The 19,446-nt window shown below is 38.6% G+C and overlaps 1 protein-coding gene across 2 annotated transcripts in view; it reads left to right on the top strand.

The window, feature by feature from the left end:
• LOC149187987 (Transducin/WD40 repeat-like superfamily protein) overlaps window positions 1-19,446 on the top strand; it is a 352,005-nt gene that overhangs the window by 212,844 nt on the left and 119,715 nt on the right. Inside the window, exons 7-10 of one of the 2 annotated variants that reach the window (XM_089411531.1) lie at window positions 14,319-14,366; window positions 14,589-14,699; window positions 14,788-14,969; window positions 15,055-15,176. In XM_089411531.1, the coding sequence (XP_089267657.1) occupies window positions 14,319-14,366; window positions 14,589-14,699; window positions 14,788-14,969; window positions 15,055-15,176 (463 nt within the window). Of the gene's footprint in view, window positions 1-14,318; window positions 14,367-14,546; window positions 14,700-14,787; window positions 14,970-15,054; window positions 15,177-19,446 lie in introns of both variants that reach the window. The other variant, XM_089411530.1, reaches the window with a different exon arrangement.

Raw genomic sequence — 19,446 nt, 5'->3', positions numbered from 1 at the left:
GCAGTTTTTGAATATAAGTAAGGTGCCAAAAATGGCTCACCCAACAGAGAATGTCCCAACAGAAGTACCTCTCCTCGGAGACAGATATTTCGGCTAGTCACTGGATGATTGATCCCACAGCAACTATGTCAACTCCTTAGTTGGACAGCGAAAGCTAATCCAACCTTCTCTACTGCTCTGTGTTACTCTGCAGGGACTGCATCATGCTTCCCAGCTCTAGTCTGCCCCATGAAAATCTCCAGCTCTGCCTCTTGGCCCTGCGTCAGCTCTGCTAGCCTCTGTGCAACTACTGATGCCTCTGCGTCAGCCCCTTGGCTCTCTGCGTAAACCCTCTGACCCTCTGCGTCACCCACGCTGGCCTCTTCAGCCTCTTCGTAAGTTCCAGTTGCCTCTGCGTCAACCTCTCTAGGTTCTGTACTGTCTCTCTGGCACTATCTCTGCCTCTCTGCTATGTATTCTCGGCCTCGTGCCGAGCTGCCTCTCGCTGCAACAGATCATTGGTTCGATTCTCTCAGCAAACTCCGCTCCAGAAAATCGAACAGGTTGATCAATTTGGTGTATCTCCAACTGACCCTCAAGCCTCCTCTTATATTTTTCCTGTCGAGTCTCCAATGGCGGAGATTAAGTCCCTAATCAACGACTAAGATTAAATTTGGTTTGATCCATGTCATTTAGAAAATTCTCACCCAGTTTTATATTAATACCCATTAAAATTTTAATTTTTCTAAGTTTATACTTAAGAACCCCATTAAAATTATTAATTATTTTAATATCTCTCCAATCGGGTGGAATTTACCCAAACGATTTCTGAGTCTTGGAGATCTTATGTGCCTTAGCCTCTCCACCAATTTTCCTGACTAGAGCACATCCGATGCTACCACAAATCAACACGGGTTGGATAGGAAGGGTGAACCCAACATTTTGGAGGAGTTTGCAGAGGGATTTGCAGGCAGTTTCCAGCAAGTCGAATTTGGCAGCCATAGTTGGGGTGAGGTTCCAAGGGGGTCGAAAAACAGAAGTCAAAGCCAACCAAATTCCCTTCTGGGTTTTTCTGGTTTTTGGCCAAGGAGTCCAGGGTTAAAAGCATATAAATTTCTGGGCGGTTTTAGTGCACTTTCCAGCCATTCAAAATTCTGCAGTGCAACAATCTTCTTGGCAACGCAATGCAGATTGGTTCAACAGCTGGGCAACCTTCAACTCAGCGATTTTCCTACCTGGGTTTGGTCCTGATTGTCCATTGAGGCAAGCCCAGGTGCACCATTCCACTATCTATTGTATCTGGCTTGCAGAAATATAATAAAATGGCTTAGAAGTTCTTCATTTGTAGTTTCTCTGTGGGTGCTTGACGAATATTTCGTTTTTGTATTTTGATGCGTAGAAGATTTGTTGTTATCGCTTGTATTTCCTATTTAGGATCATTACATTGTCTTGAGTCAATAGATTCATTGTCATTTTTATTAGACCCTTGGGCTTTGGTATCATGTAAAAAATAATAATTTTTGAGTCAAAAGTGTCATTTTTCACATCCACACCAAGTCAGCCCTGTCCTCATGAAGTTGGTTTGGATTAGGGCTATTTGACCCAGCAGAAGGAGTATATATAGAGAGGCAACTCGACTTATTTGGAGCACACACTACACAAGTTTGATCTACAAGAGAAAGAGGCAGAAAAGAAGAGCAAAGTTGAGGAGAAAGAAGGAAGAAGATGTGGAAGTCAAGAATCAAGTTTTTGGGCATCTCTATCTCACATGTGCTAAGTTATTGGACTATAGCTGGGGCATCAATAATTAGGTGATTTCTCTACTTATGATAATTGCTTGTGATAGAATTTTTAATTCTTGATTTTGATCTTCTCTTCTTGAGTTATTATTGTGTTCTTTTCATCAAAACAATTACCAAATCATGAACAATAAGGAGGCAAGAGACACAGTATATTGGCTTGTTAGCCAGGGCCAAAACCTCTCATTTTTTGAGAGGAAAAGCCAAACGAATTCTTCTTACAGATCTTCAATTGACGAATACCAAGACCATGACATAGACCCTTGACATTAGAGTCCTCCCAAGACCAAGTCACTAGCCTCCTCTCCAACGCTGCTCTTCCTCTTCTCCTTCTCGGCTTCATTCAGACTTTCGACCTCTTCTTGTAGGTCTGCAACCCCTCTTCTTGATAATAGAACCCTAGATCAGATTTGTTCCTTGAATAGTCTCTTCAAGAGGGAGACTCTTTCTCTATCTTACTCGGCTTGCTTCAACAAAGATTTTCACCCAAACAAGAATACTTCTAGGTGACTGCAATCTTCAATCCTCCCTTGCCAACTTCGAACCTGCAACCTTCGCACGTGTGAGGATATACTTAGCCCAAAACAATCCTTAATGAGGCCTCTCTCCTTCGCTAACCTTCCTTCGTTCCTCGCTGGCTTAGAGGCTCTTTCTAAGATGAATTGCGCACTTGTTATGAGATACTTTCTTCACCAAATTGCTTGCCTTAAAATGAGGCCAAGCACTAGTATATATAGTTGTTTGTCCATGGCATTTAGGCTGACATGATCTCTTGGAGTAGGCCGACTTCACCCTTCTAGAATTATCCCTTCGTTGTAGGCCGACTTGAGTGAGGGCTAGTGACGAAGTCTTGGAGGGTTACTTACAAAGACAAATCTAACTCTTTACATTGTGTAACATGTCTTCATTACATGACAATGACTCTAAGAATTTTATGACTAGATGACAATATCCCTAAGGGCTCTCAATGGGAGCCTTAACTAAAAATAAAATCTCTTGCTCATGAAACCCATGATGCAAGTATTACAATCATTTTATTTTTCTTCTTTACATCAATTACATAAAAATCACAATTACACTTGTCATTATGAAGACCGAACCTAGTTACACTTTTTGACATGTATCATGTAAGAAAGAATTATTTTTGAGTCAAAATTGTCATTTGTCACATCCACACAAAGTCAGCCTTGTCCTCATGAAGTTGGCCTGGATTAGGGCTATTCGACCCAACAAAAGGAGTATATATAGAGATGCACCTCGATTCATTTGGAGCACACACTACACAAGTTTGATGTACAAGAGAAAAAGGTAGAAAAGCAAAGCGAAGTTGAGGAGAAAGAAGGAAGAAGTTGTGGAAGTCAAGAATCAAGTTTTGGGCATCTCTATCTCACACGTGCAAGTCCAAAATTTTGTAGCTGGGGAGCCAAAATTCGGATTGAAGTTGCATCTGCGAATCTGAAACTTGGAGACTTTGGCAGGGATCATTTACTGGAAGGAAGGGTTGACTTGGTGATTGGAGGAGGTCTTTGTCCAGGTCTAAAGGGTCTTGGATTGTCTCATCTTGGTTTAGGGTTTGCTGTTAATGTCTAGGTTATGAAACTAGATTTTTAGGGTTTAGTGAATTAGGGTTTATGAACAAAGCCCTTGTAATAGTTATGGTAAGATCCTATGATGATCGAAACCCTAGCCTAATTAAATTGTTGTATATTTACTTTTGATGTTTGTATCTAAGGTTTCTTTATAGATATTGATATGAGATGCTAGTGCATGATACTGAAACTCTAGATATGTATATGCAAGTATGCTATCTTGATTATTGATGAAATCTAGGGTAGAGATTGTTAATTTAGGGCATGATAATGAAACCTTAGATGTATATTGTTTTTGATTATTGATATGATTTGGTTTTGATGATAACATCTAAGGTTTGCAACAAACCTTAGTAGAGTTTGACATGTAATTCTAGAAGCATATTGTTGAAACCTTAGATGTATAGATTGTTATTTGATTGAATTGTTGATATCTAAGGCTTTATGTCTTGAAGATGGAGTCTAGGGTTTATGACAAAACCCTAGCAAGATGTTGAAGTCTAGTATATAAAAGATGTGACCCTTGCTAATCATGAACCTAACTAGGTTTAGGTATTTAATGTCCAAATCTTGAATATTTTGATGCTTCCATTGTAACAATATGATTTTGATATGGCTGACTTCATGCTTTTATATATTTGTATTTGGTTGTACTTGCTATTGAAGTTTTACAAGAACATAATCTTCAAGATGTTAAAGATGTTCATAATTGAAAAGGATAATAATAATGAGCATGATGAAGGAAGCTATAAGAATAATGATTATTAAGATGACCTTGATGCCATGAGAAAGAAATGAAGCCTTGAAAGGTTGAAGTCTCTCCAATGCTATAAAAGAAGGAAATTGTTGAGTTGAGAGGGAGCTTGGATAGAAGAAAGGGTATATCTCCCCAGTTAAGAGGGAGGACATATTATGATAACCATAGTGAATACCTTGAAGAAAGAATGAAACTAAAGAATGAATGAAAGTACTACAAATAGATTTGCAAACAAAAGACTTGAGAAGTATTGAGGCTACATTTGGTGCTACTGAAGAAGTGAAAGAAGAAGAAAGCTTTTGACAAGTTGCATTTGGATAACTTGATGATGATATAAGTAGCATTAGAATGATCTCGAAGGTTTGTGTTTACTTGTATATATACTTGAAAGTTTATTATTGATTGGGGTTGTGATTGTGCAGGATCTCTCCATAAAAAGGTTGAACATTTGAAGCATGCTTGGATTGGTGGATATATATCTGATTTAGTTGATTAGGAGAGATAAAGCATCTTGTGGTGACAAGATGCTTGGGAGGACATCTGGTCGACCTATGTGTTGATGTCTAGATCCCGAAGTAGGGAGGGTGGCGTTGGTCTTGGAGCTCCGACCTTGGATACACACCTAGATCCCTAGGTTGGTGTTAGAGCTTAAAATCCTGATGGTACCTAGAGTGGCTAAAGCTTGAGTACACCTTAGTCCCACCCAATTAGAGTACCCTAGTTAGGTATCTAATCTATAGCACTGTGTGTGCTATGACTCTTCATAGTTCATATCATTTTGAGATCTTCCATGTACCTACATATGTATGTAATTATGAATACCTCCCTAGTTAAGAGGGAGTGTTGAAGAATGTAACCGATGTTGGTCTTCATAATTGTATTTGATGAAAAGAAAGAAAAACATTTTTTTATTGTAAAAGAAATTGACTTATTAAAGAATGGGTTTCATGTTTGGGTCAATGATTTTTAGGTCAAAGCCTCCATTGAAGGCTTCTAGGTTTTCTCTTGTGTCAATAGAGTCATTGTCATTTTTATTAGACCCTTCTTGGGCTTTTGTATCATGTAAAAAATAAATCTTTTTGACTAAAAAGTGTCATTTCTCACCTACACACCAAGTCGGCCTGGATTAGGGCTATTAGACCCAGCAACGGGAGTATAAATAGAGAGGCAACTCGACTGATTTGGAGCACGCACTACACAAGTTTGATCTACAAGAGAAAGAGGTAGAAAAGAAGAGCGAAGTTGAGGAGAAAGAAGGAAGAAGCTGTTGAAGCCAAGAATCAAGTTTTGGGCATCTCTATCTCACACGTGTGAAGTTACTGGACTGTAGCTGGGGTCGAAATTTCTGAATCTATTGCAGGTCTGAAATTTTGTACCTGGAGATTTTGGCAAGGATCATCTACTGGAAGGAAGGGCTGACTTGGTGATTGGAGGAGGTCTTTTTCTAAGGTCTAAAGGGTCTTGGATTGTCTCAACTTGATTTGAATCTACTAGTGGAAGAGTTGGACTGGTTTTTCCCCTTGGAGGGGTTTTGCTTTGGCTGAGTGCTTATATCTTGTGTCCCTTGTTGTGATCTTCATTGTTTGGCATTTGTCTTGACAAATGGAACATAATAAATTGAAAGAAGAAATAATAAGAAGAGAAGAGAAATCACAAGAAAATGTCAAAGTCTAAGAGAAATCTACCTAAAGATTTTAATTCATATGTTGCCCTAGATTTCTCAACAAAAGCATGGGCTAGAATGAGACTTACCATCATGTTAGATGGTTAGATTGATGGAAGGCATTGTGGCATTATTAATTTTCTTCATGCTTGCCCATAAGGAACCATGTTTCTAAAAAAAAGTAGATAAATCTAGTTGAGTGAAGAATGCACAATTATTCCTTCAGATCTTGGATGAAGTGGTTATGGGTGTAAGGGTGGAGAATAACATATAGTTCATTATTGATAATTCCTCTAATTATGTTTTTGTTGGTAAAAAGTTGAGTCTTATTTGTCCAGTAGTAAAAAAATTTACCATTCCCAAATGATGTAAAGTACCAAGCATCAAAGGGTTAGTCTTACGCAACTTAGGAAGGCTACCCATTGTCACGTTAGTAGCTCTTTCTCTCACTTTTGGTTGATTCTTGTCCAACTTAGGGGGGTTCCCTAATATGTAAGATTGTTAAGGCTGTAGAGTACAAGTATAAGGTGATTTACTAAAGGGTAAGTCTGCATTAGCAAAGCAAATTGATGCAGTATATGTGGAATTAGGAACAATGTGAGAAGGAACACTAAAGGTGGAAACCCCAAGACCAAGTGCCTAGTCACACTTTGGGCAAATGGAGTCAAGGAAGCATAGATCAAAGAGGGCAAGTGCAAGAAAATGTAAGGCAATAGGGGTTGTTGTGCATGCCACAAATTGGCTTTAGCTTGCTGATTTTTACAGGGGAAATTGTCCTTAGAAGGTTAGATGTGCCACACTTAAGCATGGTCATGAAAGTGTGGTAATGTCAATCTAGAAAAAATTTCGCAGACCTTTGAAAAATACCTATGTTTCGGGAACTCTTCATCTACTGGTCTTGCTATGGGAGCTACCTGATCACTGCCTGGGTCTTTTGTTCTCCTTCAAAAACTCTCGCCCTATTTTATTTCAGGCTTCAAAGCTTTTAAAAACTTTGATACCAATTGATGCAAGCCTAACCATTTATCATTGGTAAGCCCACTTATTATTTCCCAAGTTCGCTCTGGCAAGGCTTAGGTGCTTTCATCAATCCACAAGGACGAAACCAATTTATTTCCAGACAAAGCAGCCACTGAACCATTCATACTACTAGTGTGAAATTTCGGGTTTACAAACTAAATTTCCAATCATGACTAAGGATCATAGTTCTTCACAGATCCGAAAACTCATTTCAACATTGGCTTAGATCCTTCCCTTATTTCTGAAGACCAAGTCGTGTTCACATGCGGCTCAATCCCCTTTATTTCCTTATTCCTCAAGCTAGAACCACCGTAGTGTCAACGTTATCTATACATAAGCAAAAAGGAATAGGGGCTCACCCTTTTATCACACCTCTGTTACAAGTGCAACATTAGCATAGGCCCCACACTTTCTATAAGCTCCTGATGCTTTAAACTTTACTTCCACTCTATGCTACGTGACCACACCACAATACCTGGTCCTCGACCTTTTCCTTGGTGCATAGTTCTTTACCCGCCGAGACACGTCATCCTCGACTTACGTCACCCTGGCTTGTTCCAAAGTGCACATAAAGAGAATGATTCGGGGAACAGGAATTATCCCCGTCAACTGTCGTTCTCAGCTTTTGTCAGCAGCCGTTCTCGACCCTTTTTAAAATGTGCAAGTCCTTTTACCCTCTGGGAAGAGTCAACAACACTCGAGTGCCCACTTTACTCTCCTTGTTCCATGCAACAGGTTTCCACATCACCCAAACACTCTCTGTATTTTCTAGCCTTCACAAGTCAGCATGGCGCCTAGTCATCCTGACTGTTCCATTGTGTGCTCTCCCTTCGACCTTCCGGGGAAGACCCTCCGGGACACGTCACCCTAGAAGTTCTCTTTTAATGATTTCTTGTTGATGGAAAGTCGATTCCATCTCTAGACCTTTGTCAATAGATGAACTCCCGTCGAACTAAAAAAATCTAAGTTTTGTCTCCAATTATATACTCTGTCTTGGCTCTGATTATTACAATTGCTCCTCCTCTGCTATTTCTACAGAATCTAACTTACACAAGTCTGCCAACTTCAACTCGGATCTGCCTCTGTCTTTTGGTTTAATGGAATTAATGGAGATTAGGCTCGACGCAACACATTTGCACCTCTAGTTTGCAAAATCGAACTTTACTCCGTAACGATTGTTGCCTTACACTACTCGCTTCTACAAGTCTTAGTCAATGATCACACCAAGGATCATTGATCAACACTTATGTGCATTCCATCATGGAGAAAGGGTCTGACTTTTTTGTGTTACTTACATTCTCGGAATGTTTCCCTCCTAAGCTTTAATGTTGATAATCCTCCTTCTTGAGCTTTAATAGAATCCTTCACTATTTCTGTTGATTTGCTACAGGTCACTGTGCATGAACATTAGAAAGAAGCTCCAAAGACAATAGCGAAAATCCAAACATCATAGTGCATCAAGAATCTCCAAAAATTTCGTCCAAGAAAGCAAGTGCGAGAACCTCTCAAGAGATACTAATCCAATCCAAGTCATGATGAGAGAAATGAATGAACCTCTCATCTATTTATACAATCCATAAGGGGGTTCAAATAGCATGTTAGCCTAATAATGCCCCTTAATTATAAAATGATGTGCAAGAATAACAAAACTCGGTGACAAGCCCACCAAGATAGCTCCATAATTCAAAGATAAGCCACTTAAGAGGCTTAGTGGAGTCTAAAGTGTGCCAAGGTGAGAGAATGGGCTCAAAACATAGTGATGAAAGGGGTGGCCCCTTGATATCCAAGCAAATCAGACATGGTGTCCCAAGTGGGTGCAGGGGCACAATGACATCCTCATGGGTCTCCAAGCGGAGCGATAATGCCTGTATAGCATCTGTAAGGGCTAGAATGATGACATAAGCCCTCCCTCTATCTCCCATGGTGAGACATATCCTCATCTGGGCCCTAGAACATCTGCCAAGCGTGTGGTGCAAGTGTGAAGTCGGTTGGGCATGTTGTCTAGGTGCATCATCCTCATCCAAAAAGGTGGAATACGATCAATCAATGAATGGTGTCGAGGGATCCATGAAGTGGCAATCTTCTCTCTGTTATGTTGGAGGCCCATGGCTCTCAATGCTCACCCTACAAGTGCCAATATACCCTCTGGAGCGCTTGGACCTCGTATAGGGAGATCAAACCCCAAATGGAGAGCCACCTGCAATCCTGTATAAGATCCAGTGCGTCCTCTCGCCTTCCAATACAACAAATCATTAGAGTAATTGAGTAAAAGAGTTTACAAATCATGGAATCAAATGGACACTTCATGGTGGCATGCCTTTCCATAGTGGGCTTTAGCATGTACAGGTGTCTCCAAGGTTAATAAGGGGGTTAACCAAGGACCCTATTAAGTGGTTTCTACTTCTAAAGGGTGTCACATATCCATGGTACATCCATCAAGTGGTAGGTGGCATGTGATATAATGGTGGAACATAATGGGGTATCAGGGGAAAGCCCCAAGCCATATGCCATAGTACAAGGGTAAGCATAATAAGGGAAGCCCACACTTGGGTCTATGAATGTAGGACAGTAGGAGGGGGCAACCATGGTACATGTGTTACCTTGGCCTTTGTTTTTCTACCCTTCATATGCCTTTTTCCATTTATTCATTTTTCTCTTATAACTGCTCGGTGCTTCAGGGGATGAGAACATGATGTGTAGGATATAGTAGTGATACCCCCTTTAAGGTGGGGTAGTGCATCCCCCACAAGGGGTTGGGATAATCATGGGTTCGTTGATGATGAATAGGGTCAATATAAGGGACCCTAGTGTTAATTTTTGGTAGCTCAGTGACAAATTCCAACCATGGGACTAGATTCCTCTGTTTGAGAGGACCAATTTTGACTTTTGAAGCACTTGATTTGGACAAGGGAAAATGGATTTTTGAAGTGAAGCCCATAGTTGCACAAATTGTCAAGTCGGCCTAGAGAGACTAATTAGCCCTCCAATGCCTATAAATACAAGTGACCTCCAACTCATTTGGACACATAGCAACTCACAACCTATCATCTTTCCTCTCCTCATTGGTTCGTACAAATTGCAGGGTCTCTTCACACACATGGGCTGGAAAAGGACGGAATTTCAGGTGGATGAAATCTAAAGCAGACTGTAACTTTGACCAACTTTGACCAGTGTTGACGTCGACTTTCTGGGCCAAATTTTGATTCGATATTTTGAGGGCATTCTTGTCTTGGCAGGCCACAATTTTTGGCACAAAAACCGAGTAAGTCTGGGCACTTTGACCGCAAACCTATTGCAGACTTTGACCACAGGAAATTGCAGATTTTGACCACAGTTTGACCATCTTTGCCTTCATGTTTTGACTTGCTTTGAGTGTGAAAATTTTGTTTTTCAAAAGCCGAGTTGATTGGCACTAAGACCAAGAAAAGTTGGGCATGACCAAGTGTTGAGCGCAGGAAATTGCAGACTGTGACAACAACTTTCGCTCTCTCCTTTGGCTGATTTTGATAGGGATATCTTTGACTGTTTTGGGCTAAACTTGACCAACATTCAAGGCTGCATTTATTGCTTCTTTGACCAAGTTAATTGGAGGGTTGACCGTTGACTGTTGTGGACTGGTTAGGGCAAACTTTGGCTGCTGTTGACTTGGACAGAATTGCAGATTTGAGATAGTTGACCAGATTTGACTTTTCATCATTGGTATATTGAATTTATGGTTGGTTGACTTGGTTGATAGTCAAAGCCTTTGACTTTGACTCTTGTTGATAGATATTGCTCATTGTACTCTCTGCTGAACATTTTATGACAATCTAATAGAAGAAGAATTACAAAGGGATTTCCCCTAGTCTTTGACGAAACTGGTGTCTCTTGTTGATGATTGATTGTATCCTATTTGTCATTGCATTTACTGTTCTATCTTCAATTACTATTTATGAATGGAAGAATTAATTACTGTTGAAAATATATCTATTGAAGAATTGAATTGTTCTAAAGTAATTGATACATAATAGAGCAATGTAAAAATTAACATGGTTTTAGAGCTAAGGTGAAGGACAAGCCCATAAAGAGAAAAGAGTTGAAGCAATCATCTTTGGAAAGTTGAAGGAGTCTATCTAATCAAGTCAAGACGTCTTCCTCATTCTTCAAGGAACATGAGAAGTTGGGTGACTCATGAAACTTTGCTGCATGGAAGGTCAGATTGGAAATCATAGCTGATAACAATGATGTTTTGGAATTCATTCAAGGAAAAGTACTTGAGCCTCCGGATAATGCTTTTGTTGCTATCAAGAACAAGCACAAGCTATCAAGAACAAGCACAAGCTATCAAGAACAAGCACAAGAAAGGTGAGTTAAAAGCAAAACAAATTATTGTTGATGGTTTACAAGATCATTTACTTGCTTATGTTGGGAATTTGAATAAGTCTAAGGATATGTATGATAAGTTGGTTGGTTTGTATGAATTCAACAATTTGAATGAAATCGTGACCTTGAAAGATCAATTGAAAGACATGAAAATGAATAAAGAAGAGACTGTGCAATCCTATATCATGAGGATATCTCGTCTTAAAAATCAATTGTAGAGAGTTGGAGAAATTGTACCTAACAGGGAATTGGTTATTGTGACTCTTAGAGGTCTCCCTCCTGTTTGGGAAACCTTCATTACTACCATTAGCAACAACAAAAATTTTCCGTCATTTGATGAACTTGTTGGAAAGCTCACTCAAGAAGAATCTAGGATGATTTCAAGAGGGAGAATTCAAAAGCATGGAGAAGAAGAATCCATTGCATTTGTTACTCAAGATAAAAGGAAAAGGGGAAAAGGAAGGTCATCTAGTTTGAAAAGGTCCTCTCCCGGTTCAAGAAAACTAAGGGACATCAAATGTTTCAATTGTCACAAGCGTGGTCACTATGCCCGAGACTGTCTGAAAAAGAAAGATTCTCCAAGATCCGATTGAAACTACTACAACAACAGGTATGATGATAGAAGAAGAAGCGATAATCAAAGAAGTGATGATAAAAGAAGGCGAGATGATAGAAGATAGAGAGATGATCGAAGAAGAGATACTTCTGATGATTGTGAAGAAAGTCCTCGTCCTCAAAAGAAGTCAAGAAACTCCATGTGTGAAAATAACGTAGCTACTATCCAATCTGACTGCATTCTTATTTCAGCCCTCTCTAGTTCATCTCCTCTGGATTCATACATTAGTTGGCTAGTTGATAGTGGGGCTTCTAGACACCTCACCAGGTATAAGGAAGTTCTCTCAAATCTGGTTGAGAGGGACACTGGTTTGAAGATTATTCTCGGGGACAACTCTGCATATTATTCTCTAGTTTGGTACTGTCATATTTGATTTGGACTATGGAACATCTATTATCGTTCATGAAGTAATGTATGTTGCAGAATTAAAGAAGAACCTGATATCTATTTCTGCCTTGGAAGATAATGGAATAAGAATAGCTTTCAATAATGGAAAGGTTCTCTCTTGGCCGTAGGGATCTCATATGAAAGATTCCTTTACTTTGTGATCTAGAGTGGGAGGACTATATAGAGTCATTGGAAGGCCTCTTCTAGCAAAGATCCACGACACCAATCATCAGAGTAAGATATGGCACCGAAATAAAAGGAAGTCCAGGGGACCATTCCCCTCTATCGGGATCAAGTTTGATGATATTTCCGAATAGGATATTGGAGTAGTGAGAGAACAGGTTTGGAAGGATACTATGGTCGAAGAATCAATTATGAAGAAAGATGTTTGGGACATTAACTTTGAAAGGTACAAGGAGGAAGTATGTATCAATCAATCTCAAAGGTTTGATGTATAGGACAAGAAGTCTCTCATTAGCAGTTTGAAATAAGCACCCTAAGTCTATGCCCATATTAATAATTACTTGGTGAAGCTTAATATCTCAAGAAGCAAAGTGGTCCAAGGTATGAATTTGACTTTGACTTTATATATTGACGATGTATTCTTGACAGGTAGCGGGCCTTCGGTGATTAATCATGGGAAGGATTGTGCTCTGAGATACACTTACAGAGATACGAGTCTATATGGATCCACCAGATTTTGTCATACTTCGGTTGATGAGCAGATTGCAGCATGGATTGATGTGACCCTTTCGAACAAGGGTTCGAGCTAACCGAGGACACTAAGCCGACTGTTCCCCCTTGTCTGAGCTCCTTGGGTGAGGTATTGAGATGTAGGGCTCTTGGGGTTGAGGGATCTCTGGACAATACGGTGTCACCCCTATCTGTTACCCTTACGGTCGAAGATGTTGCTCCCCTGTCCTGGTCTATGCAGAGTATACCCCAGTAGGCATCTGCCTTTCCCACCCATATGGCCAATGGGTGTTGGCTGCTTGACTAAGGCACGATCCTTACTATTTATTATAAGTGGCATCTCGCTCGAGCTAGACATGCAGGTGTTCTACCACTGACTCTTAAAGGGTCATGTTGGGAAGATTAGCAGAGTTACTTGGGTTGTATCATTGGCTCCCCGCTGGCAGAGTTTCCCAGATTGTAGCATTGACTCCCCGCTAGCAAAGTTTCCTAGGTCATAGCATTGGCTCCCCGCTGGTAGAGTTTCCCGGGTTGTAGCATTGGCTCCCGACCCATTGCCAAAGTAAATCTTTTTTTTTCATGCAAGGGAGGAAGAGCTTAACTAATTGGAGCTCCCATCTTCTTCTTTTCTCATAGATCTCATGCATATGTAAGGTTGCCATATCTTCATATAAAGGTCTGCTTTGGTTATCATAGGGCTGTTCTTTGTTGGAAAAGGAGGCTGAAGTGTGGTCTCAAAACCATCCTCTCTCCATTGATATCAGATTTGAATTACGATTTCTTTTAATATTTCTTCTAACCATATAAAATTCTTCTAGAAAAAACAAGCTTATACGTGGCTAATATATTGTTTCCTTTAAATAATTGTTGAAACCTGAATTTACTATTAGTCTGCACTATTCTTTGCTATGCATGGTGATATTTTGATCTTTATGTTAATCCTGCTTTCTTATTTTGGTTTTGATGGATATTTTCATCATTATATTGATCTTTTACCACCCTTGCTTGATCACAATTGAACTTGGTGTGTTGATGTTTTCTACACATTTGTTAAAATATCAATGATTATATAAATAATAGTATGCTTGAATTTGTCATCCTGGAAAGCACGATCAAACCTGTAAAGAAAAATTCTCAGCTTTAATTTTTCTAGTGGCAAGAATCAAATCCATCTGAAGTAGTTGGTACTCTCTTCAGAGACTTTCTTGGTGATTTTGGTGTAACAGTTGCTGAAACCAGTATTATTCAACTATATTGAGGGCATTATTCAGTCTTCATTAAATGAATACTAGCCATGGAGATGTGTTATATTTTGATGCCTTCTAGAATAGAATCCAAGTGTCTTTTGTAGTTTTCTAAAATGGTGCATGCATGTTGCAAGAGTTAAAATTTGATATATAGATAGAAGGGTAGATAGATTTCCTTTTAATTCCTCCTGTAAATTTTGGTACAGGTAAACAACAACTTCCTCCTGGTAGGAAACGCAAACAAGGAGATAACTGTAAGTTTAATTATATTCTTTAGGCTCTGTAAAGGCTTCACTCTTATGGACTATTTGACAAAACTAGTATTAGTTTCTGCTTGTACATTCTGGTTCATTATTTCTAGTTTTTGTAATTTTTCCAATACTGTCAAACTAAGTCTATGTTGAAATCTGCTTGTCTATATGAATGGATGATAGGTGAACTTAGTGACACATCACAATAACACTTATTCTATTCAGGTGATTAACTTCAGTACTGGCAGATTAATAAGAAAACTTGCCTTAGAGAGTCAGGTTACTGCAATTGACACAGATCATACAGGTCAATTCATCTTTGCTGGTGACCTCCGGGTAATTATAGCTTTTTCAGATTTTCTTGCATAGTTTCTGAAACAATGCAATTATATAATACAAAGGTCAATATACTGGAAATTTGCAGGGTTGCATTCATAGTATCAAAGTAAATTCTCACACTGGAGCACTTTCTCGAACCCACAGAAATCATAGTGGTGTTAAGCGCAAAGCTCCTACTACAACTGTGCAGTTCCGAACTTTTTCTCTTCTGGCGCGAGGTCCAGTTCTCCTTACTTGTACCAAGGATGGAAGCCTATCTTTCTTCAGGTTTGGATATGCATGCCATTTTACATTTTGTAATAGGCCTTTAATAATCTTCAGTTTCATTCTTTATGACTGTTTCTTCCTGCAGTGTTGCTTTGGAAGTGGGTGGTTATTTGACCCTCAGGTGCTCACTGATGTTAGCTCCTCGAGCATGGAATATACAAGCTTCATTTTGCCCACTGCTATCCTTAGAGAAAGGCGAATTTATAGGTCTGTCTCTCTCAGACTCTATACACTATATAATACATTTATAAGAAGGGATTTTTAATATTGGGTTTTGGTTTCAGTGCCATATATCATTGATGTATATTGTTTTTGTTGCCAAGCTTTGACATCCTTGGTATCCTAAGAATATTTGGAATCCATTTCTGGCATTGCAGTTTTCTTTTACTGTAGGGTTTCTAAGTACGGAAAATTATGAAATTACTTCTAGTTTTGCAGACAGTGAAATTTAGGAAAATACCTGTTTGTATTTCTTTGAATTTGATGTTGATCCCAGGCTGTCCTTGTTTCCAATTTTTCTCTTGTTACCAAATGACTGAAACCTCCTAGCCAAACTGGGTACAATCTTTAGTACCCAGCTCCAAAATACTTCGAAATCGAAGTACTCTGACCCCCGTGCCCAAAAGTTCCAAGAACAGTTTCTCAAATCTTCGATTCTCAATTCCAATCTCTCAGCTCAGCAACTCAGTCTTCAGTTTCCAATTTCCTTCACTGTTCTCTCCCCCCTCCCCTTGATCTCCCTGTGTACATGGATAAATAGTTTTCTTAAGCGGTCGTTGTTTCATCCACCACCCTCCCCAGATTTTATTCGCTTATTCATGTATTTACGTGTAACCTCCAAGTGCTTATTCATATAAGTGGATATATATAAAGAAGGTATACATAACTTTAACTTTTTACATTTTTGATTATATCCTTTAAATACAATGAATAATTATACTTAGGTATATTTATCAAATGTTTGTTACATTTAATATTTATTTTTAACTTTTAACATTTTAATTATAATATTTAAATTAAAAATGAATATTTATACATATTTATATTAACATGATTGGAAGTGTAATTTTATTTAATAACTTTATAATTTACGAAAATCTTTTAATATATACATATATATTTTGAGAGTGTTGAATTTCAGGCAATATTTCCCCCCTTAATGATTTTAGGTACTTAATCCTTTTATCCTTCGTTTAAACATCTTTCGTAATGATTTAATAAGTATACTAGCATAAGACATGTGATGTATGCATATGTAGCTATCATATGCTTACATTGTATGTTTACTAATACCTTTTTGCTTAAAATCCAAAATGGGTCATTACATTTACAACATAATGGCAATTTGTGTTGCTTAAAAGCTGACTGCGGTTTTACCTGTAAATCCTTGATACATTCCAAAATTTTTAGAAAATACAGGTTGTAAATTAATTTAACTTTTTCTGCCATTCCCAAATAGGATAGAGTGTTCTAAAAGCTCTCTGTGGCTTTTTTTCTCCTTGAAATAATATTTTCTGTCTGAAATCAAAATGTACATCCATCAGTTCTCTTTAAACCAAGAACTGGTCCGCAAAATCTTCCAATTCACATCAAGAGGATTTAAAAGAGAAGGAATCTATTGTTAGACAACTCGACTCTAACTGACCAGTCATACAAAAAAGACATTTCAGATTTTACCCACGTAGGCATATTGCCAGTACAACCAACATATCCGATCTCAAGCCTAAATGCATAAGAAGAAACAAGGATTAGTAAAGGTGCTTTGAACCTCAAGCAGGGCCACCCTGCCTTGGAACTCAGAGCATATCATGACCCCTTTGACTAAATCAAAAGTCTCTTTTGATAGCAGGTCTGCTTGCTGGTTGAAGCTCCTATATATGTGGTTGACAGAAACCAAAACAAAGAAATCCTGTGGCTTTACCACTATGGCCTTGATACATTCTAAAGTTTTTGAGGAAATAAAGGTTCTAAATCAGCTTCCTCTCCCCTTCCTAAATAGGATAAAGTGTACTGATTTTTTTCGATTTCCTACAAAATTCTTCTTATTGTGCTGCTGAGAGGTATACTTTCTTACATATTGGTTGAATAGAAAAACACAGAAACAATGCTTTAATTATCAAGTGGATTAAACTTCACTTTTTGAGATTGTGTCAGATAGAAGTGAGCTTGCAAGTTTGTTAACTTTTCCCACTCTTTACTGGCGATCATTCTTTTGATTCGTCCTGGGTCTTGGGGTGTGTGGAATGGAAAGGTATCACTGCTTCTGTTATTTTCTTTCCTTGCCAGGTCTGATTACCATCTCCAGAGGTACTGTGTTTGAGGGTTTCAGATTAGGAGTTGTGCAGGGGTGGCTTCCTCTTTGGCCATGATTTCTTCTTTACCTTCTGTTCTGTCTGGAGTCGTCTCTGACTACTTGAGATTTGTTTAACTATTAACAAAAACAAATATTAGTCGTGGCTTTAAACAAAAAAAAACAGCTGCAAATGCAGCCCCACAAGTAAGTCTAAAAGTAAAAGAATGAAATGTAAACTTGCTATGGCCAAAATACACACGCACATAAAGTTGATATCATATTGTCTGTGAACATAACATTAAAAAAGACAAAGGGCAACTGCTCAAGCAAATAAACACTAAACTTTAACCACACCTACTATAGGAGGAGATTGGTTATGGTCATCTAGGGTAGGGTGTCAACCTGGGATAGGGGGTATTGCTGCCTAAATCCACACCTGTGTTAACATGGACAAATTCATTAACTCCACTTGGTGTGTCTTTGGGGGTAAGTTTTGAGTTGAGCAGCTGTTACTCAAATCTCAACTCCTCTGTCTAGACTAATTCCTAGTGAAGCCAAGGGGGTGGACCTTATGAAAATGACAAAGGCTGAGCAAGCTTTAGCAAAAGGAAAAATTATTTCTAGGAGTTAATTATTACTAACCAAGACACATTCAACCATCAATGTATAAATAACAGAAAAATATTTCAAGCATGTAGATAGAATTAATGAGCATAAACCACCCTGATCTTTTATCACAAAAGATATAACAACAAGGATCAATAAGCAAAATACTTTCAAAGCATAAGATAAATAATAAGCAAAGATCAGTGCCTAATGTGAAAGTAAATGTTCCAAGATAACAACTTGAAGGTAAAATGCCTTCAAATTGATAGCTTTGTTGGGAATCACAATTGTCGTTAGACCAAACCTTGCAGGCGTTGAATCCTGCAGGTTTTAGTCAACGATTTCATTGCCGGAGATAAGGATCCACAAGAGGCGGTTAGTCCTTATCGCAAAACGCACGAGGAGCTTTGGTTTATCCAATGTCCAACAATCTCGCCCCCAACACGAGTCAGGTGTGTATCCAACTTGTGACCTACGTTTTGATACCATTTGTTGGGAATCGCAAATGTTTTTAGACCAAATCCCATAGGTGCTAGTCAACGATTGCATCACCAGAGATAAGGATCCACAAGAGGCGGTTAGTCCTTGTCCTAAAACACACAGGGAGCGTTGGTTTTCCAATGTCCAACAAGCTCAAAGATAAATGCTCAAAATGAAAGATAAAAGGTTGAAAGAAGGTGCTTGGAAAATGTAAATGCCCAAAGATAAATATGCTTTCGAAAATTAAAGGGAAATAGCCAAGTACAATAGATTTTGAAATTGAAATGTATTGAAATGCCTCTTGGTTTGTCTTAAATTAAGTTAGATCATCATTTGAGTTAAGGTAGATTCAGTGACGATTGCAAAAATGAAACTAATCTAAGGTTACACTTTCCCTTTAGTCCTTATCCTCGATGGGTTAAGGAAAGCTGCAAGGAGATCCAAAGGAGAAAGCTAAAGCTCCACTCCCCAGATTTCACAAGTCAGACCACTTGCGAGTAGATCCGATATTGGGTAACCCAATCTGATTTAGCATGTCAAGTGTTTGTGAGAATTCTTGAATCTAACACATCAAAAACCCATACTACAATATCTGGTTTACTATCTCCTACTTGTTCTTTACATTAAAAAGTTATTTAATAACATAAACATCGAAGTAAACATAATTGCAACCTTCACAAATATACATATCAACAACTGAAATAAACTGAGACAACACAAGGGACATTGTTATTTTTGGACAATCGTCCCTGGAAAAGCCCAATGTGGGAAAGCCAGCGCAACATATATATGAGGGTTTTATTATTAAGCAGATTTGTGAATACAACTAGGGTGCCAGAAATGGCTCACCCAACAGAGAATTGTTGAAGGAAATGTAACTAGGCTAGCTTTTCATAAATGTAATTTTGATATTTGTACTTATTCAAGAAAAGAGAAATTATTTTTGTATTATTTGTCAATGAGTTTCTTGCTCATTGAAAATAGGTCAAGCACATTTGAAGTGCTTCTAGAAGGTCAAAGTCAAAATGTAATTATGATAAGACCCTTCGAGGGCATGTTACATCAAGCATGTCAATATACAAGGTCACAGGAACACAT

The sequence above is a fragment of the Pinus tabuliformis genome, chromosome 3_1 (assembly GCF_031772625.1).
Source record: "Pinus tabuliformis cultivar Carrire ecotype Pingquan chromosome 3_1, CPIR1, whole genome shotgun sequence".
Taxonomy (NCBI): domain Eukaryota; kingdom Viridiplantae; phylum Streptophyta; class Pinopsida; order Pinales; family Pinaceae; genus Pinus; species Pinus tabuliformis.
The sequence above is the reverse complement of the archived record's forward strand: the minus strand, read 5'-3'. Positions and strand labels throughout refer to the sequence as shown.